General features: G+C 46.5%; 1 protein-coding gene across 1 annotated transcript in view; it reads left to right on the forward strand.

Annotated features, from left to right (window-relative positions):
* The window catches only part of LOC146198785 (multiple C2 and transmembrane domain-containing protein 1-like), a 213,380-nt gene that overhangs the window by 173,580 nt on the left and 25,576 nt on the right, over window positions 1-14,224 (forward strand). The window contains 1 exon segment of the mRNA XM_084594277.1: window positions 13,781-13,984. Coding sequence (XP_084450403.1) covers window positions 13,781-13,984 — 204 coding nt within the window.

Raw genomic sequence — 14,224 nt, forward strand, 5'->3', positions numbered from 1 at the left:
ATTCGATCCTACATCCTTGGGTATAGCAGCCGAGTGCCCTAACTACTGCGCCGCCGAGGCGGGGCTTAACTAGTTTGTGTTATGACAATAAAATAACGCAATTCTAATCTTTTACTGTTCTGTATTTATAAATTACTTTTCTGGGGCTGTAAGTGACCGCTGTAATCAGTTACATTTGAAATGGAGTAATTGCAATTGTAATCAGTGGCTTATTTCCTGTAATGTGTACAAGACTGCTAGTGATGCAGTGGCCCATGTAGCTTGTAGTAGACCTGCCCATGTAGCTTCCCTGGGGTGAACTGCTTGGGAAATGGGTCTTCGACTCCTCCTTAGGCAAAGAAAAACTACCTTGTGCCAAGGCGCTCTTTAGCCACAGCTGCCCTTGCGCTATAGAAATTGATCACCTCCGCCGTCGTCGTTGTCGGCACAACAACAACAACAACAACAACAACAACAACAACAACAACAACAACAACAACAACAACAACAACAACAACAACAACAACAACAACAACAACAACAACAACAACAACAACAACAACAACAACAACAACAACAATAATAATAATAATAATCTTCCGTTTTGTAGATCTGAGGCCCCCACTAATACGGCTTTCAGGCGTTGAATTCTTATTGCACGGTAGCATAAGAACTTCTTGTATATCTGCAGGCTTGCGCAGTGTATGAGTCCGGAAGTAATCGTTTCCGACTGAACAACCAGTGGGTGCGCATTCAACAAGGCCGTCACCTCTGAGGCATTCTACAGCGCTCTATGTTAGCATGACACTCGCTGTCAAAACTGTAGTCCTGGGCAGAGCGTCTGTAACGCTTCTATTAAAAGCGAAGATGACCCGTCTGCTGCACGCATCTTTGAAGCTCTCCAGATTATTTGGCTGCAGTCTTCACGAACTCCACTTGAAATTGCTTAGCATCGATAAGCGCAACTAGCAGGATCAATACCACTCTGGCACCCTTCTGCACTCGACGTCTTTTGGCGCGTGGCACAGATGCTTAGCGTCTTCCATCTATTCCTGTCCGACCAAGGATGGATGCTGGATCAAGTTGCCCGAGATCATCGTTAGTTTTAGGCCAGAAACCTAGTGTATAATTTAGAAACTCCGAGAGTGCACGTATGTTTCTCTTCGTATGTGAGACAGAAACAGAAAGAACACGTTCGCTAACATCTACTCTCAGGCTGTAATTTTGATCAGCATTGTAACTAAGCAGGGCCCATCTCTGTCAAGCATTTCGCCACTTCTCGAAAGTAGTAGTAGTAACAAGAGTAAAAGTACCTTTAGGAAAATGAAGTGATAGAGCACCTCACTATACTTTCAATGCCGCGTGCAGGTATGAGGTGGAGACAGGAAGCATAGAGGTAGCAGTAAAATGAGACGAAAAGGCGATTTTAAGAGCGTAGCAGCTCGCGTTTCTCTCGAACCGCAGGCTACTGGGTGAACGCAGGTGCATGCTATTGTTACTGCCTCACGGTGATTCGCCGCCCGATTTGCCCGAGTGGCCTTCGCTTGGGTCCTTCTGTGACGGGTCTGTTTTGACGGTTTTGTTGGGGCCGAGAGATCCACTTCCAGGGCTTTGACACATAATGAGCGCTGCTTGCGGACACATAGAGCACGCGGACAAAGGAAACAATTGCGATTCACCGCCGCGGGAATAATAGACCTGTCTCTACGAGGGCGCACGGTGCGGCAGACAGATGGGCCTGTATACGCTTCGTGGGCGTGTTGGTCTAGGATGCGAGGTCCCATTACTCTGTGCTTGATATATGCCCTATTTTATCCTCAGCCGAACGGTATAGAGCACCGCCGCTGTACGCGGGGCCTAATATACATTGAGAGAGGGAGAAATTAACGGTACACGTTGGTATGCTATAGTTGAATTCTAGGCTGCACTCCAGCTGCATGGTACGGTCACAAGCCCTTGATGGAAGAAAACAGCGCATGCTCCGAACGCACTCGTCTTTACTACGTCAAACGAGGCTCGCGTCAGTTACGTCACTTGCTATCTTTCAGCATTTACTTTTCTTGGCAGCCGTTTTCGACATGCGTTAGGTGTAGGCTGGCGGCACAGAAGCAAGGAAAGGGAAGATTAGCAATGCTGCTCAGGTGAAATGTCAGAAATGCAGAAAGCCTTGAGACGTTTATGCGTCTGTTGCGAACTGGACCTGTCGACGTTTTCGCCGCCGCAGCGGAAAATCTTGCCTGATTGAGGCTAGCTGCTTGACGTGCTGCCAGATGATGCGCAAGCGGGAGCACGTGTTATAGCGTATCGGGAGCACGATGTCCGATCGATATGTATTGTAAAGTCATGGCCCCTGTAGGTTTAACGAAGAACACTATGTAGCGAGGTACCGAGGCACCGCTATTGTAGGACACAACCAATGGCAGCGCGGCTTCGCCGCATTCCTGCGGCCACCTTATCAAAACAACATTTTGGGCTCTGCCGCAGCGCAACATCAAAGCGGCTGGCACCGCTCGCTGTTGCACTGCCCTGCTCTCTTTCATGAGTTCCGTGGGATAACATTCGGGGCCGGTGTACGCCCTTAGCATGCGAACTTGCTTTCGCGCCGCTGGCCTTCTCCCTTCGTGCAGCGCAGATGCGTCAGCCTGTACGCGTCGGATAAGGGGAGGGATAAAAGCGCAGTGGAGGGACGCGCAGCTAATTGGGCCGCAGGTGTTTCTGACGCGGGTACGCGGCAGCCAAGAGGTTTAACGCTTCCGCTGAGCGGAAGCACCTCGAAGCACCGCAAGCAGCCCGCTGAGATCGGTGCTCGGAAGGGTTACGCTGTTCACGAAGAGGCCGCCTCGCTTTCAAATCCCGCGCGCTCGAGATTGGGCCGAACTGCTTGCTTTGCAACTTTGTCTCTCCGTTGGGTGAATTGAGAAACCCATCATTTGTGTGTTTAAAGTTTGCCCTGGAAGCTTGTATCACCCGTTTCCATTTGCCGCTGCTCTTCGATGCCGCAGTAGAAGTTAATGCATATCTGATGGGCTCCTCGGCGTCTGCAGCTGAGCGACCTTATAGGAGTTGTTTGGGGGGTTTTTCACCTCTTTTAGAGCAGGTAGAGATGAGAAGGTCGCTCCTGATGACCCCGCTTTTGCTGGGCCACGAATAAGTTTTATACTTGTAGGTACTTTCTCAACGGTCGTTGGACTGCAGAAGCGGAGGTACATCCCCTCTTTGGGGCCGTCTTCGTAATATTACGGCCTAAAGCCGCGAGGTAAAGGCGGCGCCGGCTCTTTATGGTAGACATGCTGGCATCGGCGCTCCGCTTCTTCACGACACTAAGGGGGTGCGGAAGGACTCTGGTCTATCTCTGTTTAGCTATTTCTCTGGAAATCGCGACTTCAGAGAAGAGGGCTAAGGGGAACGTCACATCTTAAGTCAGGCGAAATATTGAGGCTTTTACAATCTCGCCTTGCATGACCTGCAGTGTGACGACAGCACGCGAGAGGCCACAACATTGCAGAGCTACCTCTTTTAATTTCCGGCATAAATTTTTGTAACAACTCTCTCCGGAGCTCGCATTCTGAAAACCACTCTAATCTGCGCCAATTGGTTGCGGTCTCAACGGCTGAGTGACGCCGTCTCATCCGTCTTTTTCCGTTTCGTCATCTCGTCTGAGGCTCCATCTGCTATGGAATCAGCGAATGTAACCCAAAATGGAATTTTACAAAGCCTGTATTGTATGTACTCAGAATTTACTTCAAAGCATAGGAAAGCAGAAACAAGCGACTTTAGTTGATTGAACGTTTGTGGGATCTTTTCCGTAACTCAAGTGATATTTAAGGTGGAGACGATGTTCTATGTTTTCTGTTGTTCTTGGCTTTTGTAGCTAGAGAACTTGCTTACTTGAAGCTGCGTACATTTGAACATATACACCCTTTTAGAGTTGTATTCGTTTCAAGCGTTGCATTGTTAAATGCGACGTGTAAACTTCTTCTCTCGGCTACATTGCTTGCTTATTCGTGCGGCACTTTAACACATGACGTGACATTTAATGTTCCCTTTTCTCTAATAAAATTCTACTTGCCTGATTCTGTCAGGAATAATTTAAACTATACATCGTCTGTTGTGAAAAAGGAGCAAAAACAAAAAGCACGCACCCCAATTATTATTGCGGAGCGTCTGTCCGAAAAGACGCTATCCAGAAGAAAATTTGCCGTCAGTTCCATTTTAGGACAAGTTGGTTGATACAAGGCGAAACAGTGGACCGGAGTCACAGGACGATCGAATACCCAACACGAACACATTGTTTCCAATTTAGTCCTGTTCATTCTTGCGCCTTGTATCAACCAGTGATGTACCAACCCGCCCAACAGTCTAATCTTTTGCACACTTTAGGGCAGTCGTTTACCTATAAAGGAAGCGTGCTGGATCGGAACCTTTGCTCTGTATGCTGCTTGATTTGGTTGTTTGTCACAGCAGATGATGCAGATTTTTAATTAAACTTGATCAAATAAAGATAGCATGTCAACCTAGCATGTTATTAGAGAAAAAGAACCATTAATTACCATGCCAGGTGTTCAATCGCTGAACGAATAATTAAGCTCTGTAACTGAGAGAACCATTTTTCATGGTGCATTTTGCGAGACAACACATGATCTTGTGAAAAGTTTGGAAGTGTGCACATTTTTGGTGTGTAATTCGAGATTACTGGTTAGGGTGCGCGCGCATAAAGCTTGGTTGTGGGCTTCAGCTGCAGCGTATGCGTTGCAAGAGAGAACTAGCGTGATTGGTAGGCTACTCTATCGATATTAGAGTTACAGTTTTGTCTGTATTTCTTCCGTCGGATGTTCCGTTATTAGTTATTGCCACAGAGAACACATGCGCGCTGCAGGCACGGAAAGGAGCAAATAGGAGAAAAGCGGATTAGTTAGTTTTCTGACGCTTTTCTGTTGCATATTCTTAAGCTTATATGTGTACCAACCACGCCGGGGTGGCGCAGTGGTTAGGGCGCTCGGCTACTGTGCCCAAGGATGCGGGATCTAATTTTGGCCTCGGCGGTCACTTTTCGGTGGAGGCGAAAAGCTAGGCGCATGTGTGCTGTGCGATGTCAGTGCACGTTAAAGAACCACAGGTGTTCGAAATTTTCGGAGCCCTCCACTACGGCGTCTCTTATAGCCTGAGCCGCTTTGGGATGCTAAACCCCAAAAACCAAACCATATGTTTGCCATGTCTTTTCTTTAATGGTATAGTATGTTTCCTGAAGACTCATACATACACTTCATTGGATGAGTGCGTTAAAAATGTAGGACACTTGACTGCACACAAACACGCTCAAGGTTGTTGCAATTCGAGGAATTAAGAGGAAGGAGGTGACATGTTATGATATTAATGCTAGAAATACACAGCTGAAATGAAATCGCAACACCATATGAACCATAAACAAAACTGCACGGCTGCAGAAGACACCATAATAAAGGCTTGAGAGAACACTGGAAAATGGTCAGTGGGACACAAACCGCATAACCAAACGTTCAAAAAATATAGAAATAATGATACGAGTCTAATGGAGGGACATGATTTCAGCCAATCCACGTACGGTTCGGGCAAGAGTGATTCATTCAAATAGCTATTCTTGACTGAATAAGGGCGAGGGTCATTTAGTGATTTGCTCATTTTCTTTTTCTTTTTTTTTATTTCACTCACAAAGCATCACATCTGTGCCAAGCGGTGGTCCGGAAGACTCGCTGAGGGCGCTCGACAAACGCGACGCGGAGCGTATGGTCTTACTGCCTCTCACCGTGTAACAGGAGTTCATACAGAAGAAATAAGCTATGGCGCTCGAGACGCGTCAGAGCTATGGCGAGTCGGGACCCTCGAGCACACACGAGCTCTCGTTTTTTGAGCGACGGCCGTCTCGCAGGTGTGCGTCGGAGAAAGCACCTGCCGACGGCGGAGCGTGAATCTGGGCAATCATTGCCTGCGGCGTCTGGAGCCCTGAGTCACGCGACCATCTTACCATTCCTCGTCGAGCTTGCTGTCCTCGTTAATATGTGCGCAGCAGTTTCTTTCTCATCTAATGAATCCCCGTGGTCCGCTGTGGGGGTGCACTTTTGTGTAGCTATTAGTATCGTGAGCGAAATGCGACGTTCGTTAGAATATTACCCTCTGACGATATTCGGAGCAAGCTGAATCGAAGGGGGCCCGCCTGGCCGATCGCTCTGACTTAGCTAGTTCTGGCCCATCAAACGCACGCGCTGCCCTGTTGTGAATTGAAGGCTATTTTTTCGATGGCTTTATGTCGGCAGGAAGGACATTCTTATGAGCCTGACGCACCATGCACTGTATGCAGGTACAGAGGTAGAGAGAAAAAAAAGCTTGCTTGCAAGCTGATTCTTGGTTTGGTTTGTAGGGTTTAACGTCCCAAAGCGACTAAGACTACGAGGGATGCCGTAGTGGAGGTCTCTGGAAATTTCAAAACCCGCGGTTCTTTAACGTGCACTGACGTCGCACAGCATACGGGCGCCTGGCGTTTCCCCTCCGTTGAAAACCGGCCGCCGCGGCCGGGATTCGATCCTGAATTCTTAAGCCCAGCAGTCGAGTGGTCTAACCACTGCACTACTGTGGTGGGGTGCAAGCTGAATCTTGCTACAACTTGTCTGGATCAGCTTGTTGCACCAGCTAGGAGTAATTGGGTATTTTCAATTCTAAGGTTCGACATCATCCCACTTTGTGAGGTAATAAATTCATTTCATAATAGAAACAGGAATACTTTACTACCTGTGGTCGCCGTTTCCGTTTTCTTTTTTGACATGATTTGGGTATTTGCTTCTAAGCGTCGCACGAATTTCGACAAAGTCACGCAGCGTTATTTCGCAGATTATCTTAATTTTCCCTTAAAGGTCGTATAGAACCTGACGAACGAGCCAAATATCCACACACCACACACACTGATCAATCAAGATAAGTATAGTATGGTACATCGAGTTTAAAGTCCCAGCCTGAAATCGACTGAGAGGGATGCAAAATAAACACGACAAGACGACGCGTATTTGAGTAAAAAAATATCAATTTTTATTAAAATGGCTCAGCAGATAGAGTGAGCTTAATTTTTGCTGCAAGCTCGTGGAAAACGTTTGCATTTGAAAGCGTCTCTCCTATGAAGAAAGAGAATAAAAATGAGGGTATTCTTAAGAGCCTTCCCTCTAGCCTCCATGTATACATTAACTCGTGAATGGCCTCGACTTGTGCCTCAAAAGTCTGTTTCATCGAGGAAAAAAACAAATGGGCAGCGCAATAGGTGAAGCTATAAATAACTAAAACATCGAGTTCTTCTTCTTCAAAGTACGCATCACCTACGCTTCATTGAATATTCTGTGGTCTTTGAAGTGAAAATGCTTGGAGGAGCAGAAAGCTTATCGAACGGTTCGTCATGTGGAAAGATGCTTCCAGTCGATCATGTCGTCTTCCTTCTTGCATGAGCTAGCAATAGGCCCGGAAGTTGAATAGTGTCGACTAGTACTTCTTACGCCTTCTCGTTTTCGTTTAATTTAATCGGTGAGTGTTACAGTCGCCCACCGCAGCCTCTTTGTTGTTGCCACGGAGAATGAAGCTGACAGCACTGTGCGTGGTAATTGGCGAATATACTAAAAAGTTGCAGAACTATTCTACCCCTACCAGACCCAAAATTGAATAACAAAGAAGCTGCTGCATGGAGGCGCTTGCAAACTAATACGTTCATGAATCCGGTCTTTGCGTACCATGTGTATCCCGAGACGAGAGACAATGACAGATGTAGTGATTGTGGGGCGAGAGGGACCCTGGACTATATAATATCTGAATGCCCGCATTCTCCCGGGGTGGGAAAAAATCTACTAGTAGAGAGAACTGGGAGACCCTGCTGCAAAGCTCGGACCTTGAGCTCCAGCGGAACATCGTCCACCTGACGGAGAAGGCTGCCATGGGCCAAGGCCTGCCAGCCAGCCTCTGAAAAACGGGGCTTGAGCGCAATCAAGTGAACATGTTCCACTTTTTTTCTCGAGCCTCCTCTGTTGATTTGTTTTTCAACAGAAAATAGACTGCATTTGAATTTGAATTTGAACGCGGCTGCCCCCGTCATCCAGGCTTACGTGTGGAGGTGGGGGTGATCGCCTTCTTCTGGTGGAAAATAAAGTTTTTAAATCAATCAAATTTAGGCAGCGTCGCTTGGTGCTGTGTAGGCATGCTGCGTTTTTTCCTACACCTCCGTCGCCTGCAGATCGCTGCGCCACCTTTGTCTAAAAACATGACGGTTGTCTATATGCAGTAGCTAGGCATCCTGCAGAAATATGTGAATGAAATCGGCCGTGAACCACTCAATGCTACCTGACTTCCTCCAAAGAAATTCATCATTCCCAGTCGAAGAAACAGCAGCTTTTCTGTTGTCACAACAGAAGTTCGGCAAGTTTTTGGCAGTGAACCTATTGTTAGAATAGAAATTTCTGTCGTGACATCAGAACTTTGCGTAGTTACGGCAGAAAAATATAATAGAACTACAGGCTACAAAAAAAGTATAACAAAAAACAAAAACAAACAAACGAAAGAACTAAAAAAAGTACTACACAGCGACAAAAAACATTGACGTTATGACAGAACTACATAAGGTCTTATCGTATTCTCGACACTGCTGTGAAGATTTTTCGACTGGGTTTGAGCAGCCTTCTTATCATCAAATGCTCTAAAGTTTATCATTTTGGCATGACCCGGTTATAGCAATTTTTGGTTAGAAGAGTGACATTTCCTTGGCATTTCAATATTGTTATAAGTGGATTTGAAGATAATAATTAGAGCGCAAGCTGTCTAAGCCCCAGTCTTTTCGTATTTACATAATTTATTTGCCCATGATCGTGCGACGAGCTCTTGCACGCAGTCCATGCCTTGCGCCTTGTGCAACCTTTGTCGCTGTGGATTGGATATGAGGCTCCCATAACGTTTTGAGGGAAAATACTTTCACTGTCGTTGTCCTCCGCTGACAATTTCGACCGCACATCGGCAATACTCCTTGCCGGCGAAGGCAAATCATCAGGTGCTCACGGCAAGACCGATGGTTTAGGAGTAAGGGTTCGTTCGCTCGCATTTCAAATAGCTGTTTTGTGCAGGGTACCTAAATATATTTTGCACACGAGCATTCCGTGCAAGCGGAACCGATGTGCTGTGCCGGGCATGATGCGCAAATTTTCGCGTAATTCTTTAACAGAGTATGTTACTGGCACCACGCCATACGGCATGGAAGTAGGATCGTGCCTTTGTCGCGTAACGGCATGTGCACTGTGTCTGGCTATGCAGCGGGAAAGTTGTTTATAGAAAGGAACACATGGCAGTATTGTTAGACTGTCCTGCACTTCATTCTGTAATACCTCGCTATCCTTCGTGGCTTTGACTCATTAGGGGGTAAGCTCAGTAGCTGGAAATAAAATGCCACCGTTCGTACCATGATGAGTTTATGAAAGTTGAAGGCGAAAGCCCATGGGTGGTGTAGACAGGGAGTGTCGGCCAAAATTGTGTCCGCATGAACTGACAGGAAAAAAAAAAAAATCATGTCACCACCAGGAGTCGAGCCGCCATCCTTCCGTAGCTCAGCCGAGCTCGCAAACGACTACTTCAAGCTGTCTGCCAGATAACGCGTTTGTAATTCCCTTTGTTTACCATAAAGGCGCCGGAGAGCGCTGATGGAAAGGACTACAGTGACAGTGAGAAAAAAAAAATATAATATTCAGCAACCTGCCCCAGGTTATAACGTGTAACGAAAGCGCTTTGATGATTGCGCTTGACGGATTTAAAACAAAGCGAAGAAAATGAATCTTCCGCTAGATGTGTTGCGCCATCTAGCGATACTGACACAAAACGTCACATCACAACAGTCTCGTGCTGCGGGAAGCAGCAAATGTTCCCCAAGCCTACATTTTGCAGGGGAAGAGAGAGCCTCTTGCATTTTCACCTCTTAGGCAGTCTTGAGATCAATCCTGTAAATTTTTAAAGCAAAAGCCTTTGATGGCTCATACTCACGGCCATGACCCTGTCCGTCCGGCCGCGAGAAGTGTCACACTTCTTCGCGATGTTCTACGGAATACCGCGAAATTGTGACGTCATTACTTGCTGACGTCATCGGCCACTATATCGTGAGGGAGAGAGCTAAATCCTGTCTCCACCGGGAATCGAACATCCATCCCTTGGATCCCCAGCTGAGCGTTTTAACTAACTGCGCGGTGCCCGGAATCGTGGAACGTACATCGTAATTCTCCTTGTCTACATTGAGGATGATAGTAGCGATGGCAATGACGCCGAAATTAGTTGATTTGTCTTGGTTTGTGGGGTTTAACGTCCCAAAGCGACTCGGGCTATGAGAGACGCCGTAGTGGAGGACTCCGGAAATTTCGACCCCTTGGGGTTTGACATCGCACAGCACACGGGCGCCTTTGCGCCTCCATCGAAATGCGGCCGCCGAGGCTGGGAGTCGATCCCGCAACCTTGGGCAGTAGTCGAGCGCCGTAACCACTGCACCACCCCGGCGGGGCGATGTCAAAATTAGTAACAATGACAATGATGACATAAGCAATGATAATGACGGTGCATTTAGGTGACAGGAGAGCAAACGTGATGCAAACGCTTATGTTTTCGCATTTCTGCAGTGTAAATTCTATAGTTCTCTCTGATTTTTTTGTTCTTGTAAGGATATTTTAACAAGCATTAACTTTCGCGCCATCCCGGCCGCGGCGGCCGCTTTTCGATGCGGCGAAAAGCGTCTCTCAGAGCCTGGGCCGCTTTGGGACGTTAAACTCCATAAACCAAAGCCTTTCTTTTGGCCCCGCCGCGGTGGTGCAGTGATTATGATGCTCGACTACTGTGTCGGGATACCAGGGTTCTAACGCGACCGGCAGCGTTACGTGTCGATGAAGATGAAACGGAGAGGAATCCGTGGGCTGTACGATACGGTGTCAGTGCCCATAAAAGAACCAGGGTGGTCGAAATGTCCGGAGCTTTCCACTACGGCGTGTCTCATAGCCTGAGTTGCTTGAATAATAATAATAATAATAATAATAATAATAATAATAATAATAATAATAATAATAATAATAATAATAATGATAATGATAATGATAATGATAATAATAATAATAATAATAATAATAGTCTTCGACCAACATATCGTACATCATGACATGGTGCCCGCAGTAGGAGCTGCCTGTTGACAGCTTGACAAAGCCCTGGACCCCCTACGCGTTTTGGCAGCAGCAAGGAACATCAATATGAACACTTATCATGGAAAAAATACAAACTCAGCACAAGTGATCACGCAGTAGCATTTCGATTGGAAAGGCACACCACCAAAAAAAAAAAAAAGACTAAGAGTGTGGAAATGGCAGTTTTTGATATCTTTAGATTATGGGACAAGTGAGTAAGCAAAACAGAAAAGAAATAGCACTGTCGCAAAATATGCGTTTAAGTGGAGAAAGGGTTTACTCGCGCATAAGCATCTAAGACTAAACAAGAAATAAGAAGAAAAGAGCAAAAAAAAATAAATAAAACAAAAAGTTGTGTGTGTGTGACAAGAACAGTTCCGCTAAACGTTTGTCCCAGATAGCACTCAAATCTATATTATGTTCTAGAAGTTCGTTGAATATTCGTGGCAGCCTATTTTCTATCGTACGTAGACTATAGGAAGTTCGATACGTTGCTACTTTTCATTGGTTCTTGCTTCTTGTTGGGTACGTCGGAGTTCGGTTTTCTAACCCAGCTGGTGTTTGATGAAAACATGTAACGTTAAACCCCATAAACTAAATCATACCTTTCTTTCGAAAATGCGACGTGAATGAAAATGCTGATCGCCATAATCCTTAAGATATAAGTGAGTTTGATGAGTGGTTTGTATTGCTACAGCTTCGACGCATTCGTACTTAGATCTCATCACCCAACCAGACCCGGTTTTGTTTGATTGTTTTTGTGGCTGTAGCTACAACTTCTTTGTGGCGCTCATCTCTAGCTCGAACCATTGACTAGCGCGAACAGTGTCTAACTTCGAAGATTTGGAAGACCTAGGCTCTCTTTCTCATAGTATGATTGTGCTATGGTGGGTATTTATTATTTTTAGTCTCTTCCTTCATCATCAATTTCTTTGTCCGAACGGAGAGGGATAAGGAAATATACGTCCAGAAAAAAACAGCGTTCTTTGAGGAGGAGTCAGGCGTTGCAGAACATTGATAGGCTGCCGACTGGCTAATGATGAAGCTTGTGGTTTATATTGCCAGGTTGTTGTTCTAGCAAATTATAGCAATGCCTGCTTGCGGAAGGAATGCTTCAAAGACAAAGCGAGCTGTAACGCAAGCGAAATGAACGTGCGCACTGTTGACAATGGAATCAGCGTATACGTGGAAACCGTTACTATAAAACAACAGTGTGCTTTTGAGAAGGTTTTCAGTCAACAAAAAAAGTGTACTTCCGTTCCTGTTCATAAACTATCTGGGCGCATGAACCGCGAATTGCGATGCATGCAGTTTTTTTCGTCGGGCGCCCTGCGCACCTGCTTTGGCCGCTGGCGTGCGGCTCGAATATGGCGCACATAGACCGCATCGGTACAGCGGAAGAGAACCACGTGAATGTGAAGCGCAGCAGCTGCTGCGCGTGCGACACGCGTTCAGTGAAAAGAAAAGAGCCTCGTCAGGCCCGGAACCGCATCGTCGTGTGCGCGGTTGTTTTTGTCTCGTGCCGTGCGGTAGTCTGCTTGCTTGTGCGAGCGTGCCGTTTTCAGAAAGCGTGGTGAAAGAAAATGATATAAACGAATGCTGATAAGTCTCTTAGCTGGCACATCGCATCTGGGCAGTAACCAATGCTTTTTTTGCGGAGTTACGGTAACGTGTGAACGTAAATAGCTGCGAGGGCGAAGTTGTACTGTTAAGAACGCAACTGCGTCGTATGGTGTATATATGGTATGCATGTTTGTTTTGTAATTGTCGTCGACCTGCGAGAACTGCACGCGAACGTTCATCTATTTGAACAGCGAACTGGAGCTATTTGGAACGGACTCGTATTTTGAATAATCAGCGCGAAAAGCACGGATAGACAGCTTCGTGTTTGTCCTTTTCTCTGTCTGTCCGTGTTTTATGCGCTGGTTATTCCAAACATGAACGTCCATCTAACCACGAATGCGCCAGTACCATTTACATTTGACATGGTGATACCGGACTGACACCTCAGCGGAAAGAGGGGGTTTGGGTTACAGGGTTAACCTCCGAAAACTATTTAGGCTATGAAGGGCGCCGTAGTGGAGGGCTCCGAAAATTCCGACCACCTGGGGTTTCTTTAACGCGCAACTACATTGCATTGCACAGTGTACTTTAGTAAAGAGTATGTTATAGTATGATAATTGACACTTTCTATGCTGAATACTTGGTAGTGCTATTTCAACTATTTCGTGCTTAGTTTCGCTTCTGGCTGGAAACCAGGTATAGATAGGCATAGTTTAAATGACGCTTTGGTGTACTTAATTATACAGTTATTTCCGCCAATTCCATTATGGCAATCTACTCACTTAACCGGACGATGTCACTGTATGACCTAGAAGTATGGGCTGTAGTATAGCTTTGAAAGTCAGCACGATCGTCTTGTAAAAAGTATGGGTTCGGCGCTGTTATAATTCCTGTGAGCCGGTTCTCAGTGTTTCAACGCAACAGTCGAATAACAAGCCCATTTGTGTAGTTTAGCACAACATGTTTAGAGTTGATTCTGTGCACTCCTACCGCGTTCCGCCTTAACTAACATATCTTATTTCCTCCACTGTGCACAGTACTTCAGCAAGAGCCTGCGGCTAGGCTCCGGTGGCGGCGACGCGTCGTCTGCGGCTGCGGGCAAGAAGCAGAAGGTGCAGCTCTGGGACAGCGTGGTCAACGTGGTGCTCGTCGAAGGGCGCCACCTGCTGGCCATGGACGACAACGGCCTGAGCGACCCTTATGTGCGCTTCCGACTCGGCTCCGAGAAGTACAAGAGCAAGGTTCGGTCCTTGAACAGCTTTCTGGTTATCCCTTAATCCCCTTTTCCTTCTCCGTTCTTGGACCGCTGACGTGCCCAGAAATGAGAGAGTCGCCATTTTTCTGGCTATACATTTAATGTCCACTTAACGCGTATTTGCAAGACCCCGAGAAGGACTCAGTTTGTTTTACGTGTCATTAGCAGAGGGCTTGCACGTGAGGTCGCGGATGCCATGATGGGCTGCCAACCACGACTTTTAGGG

This window comes from Amblyomma maculatum, chromosome 2 (assembly GCF_055883805.1).
Source record: "Amblyomma maculatum isolate TAMU_Amacu chromosome 2, ASM5588380v1, whole genome shotgun sequence".
Lineage (NCBI taxonomy): Eukaryota > Metazoa > Arthropoda > Arachnida > Ixodida > Ixodidae > Amblyomma > Amblyomma maculatum.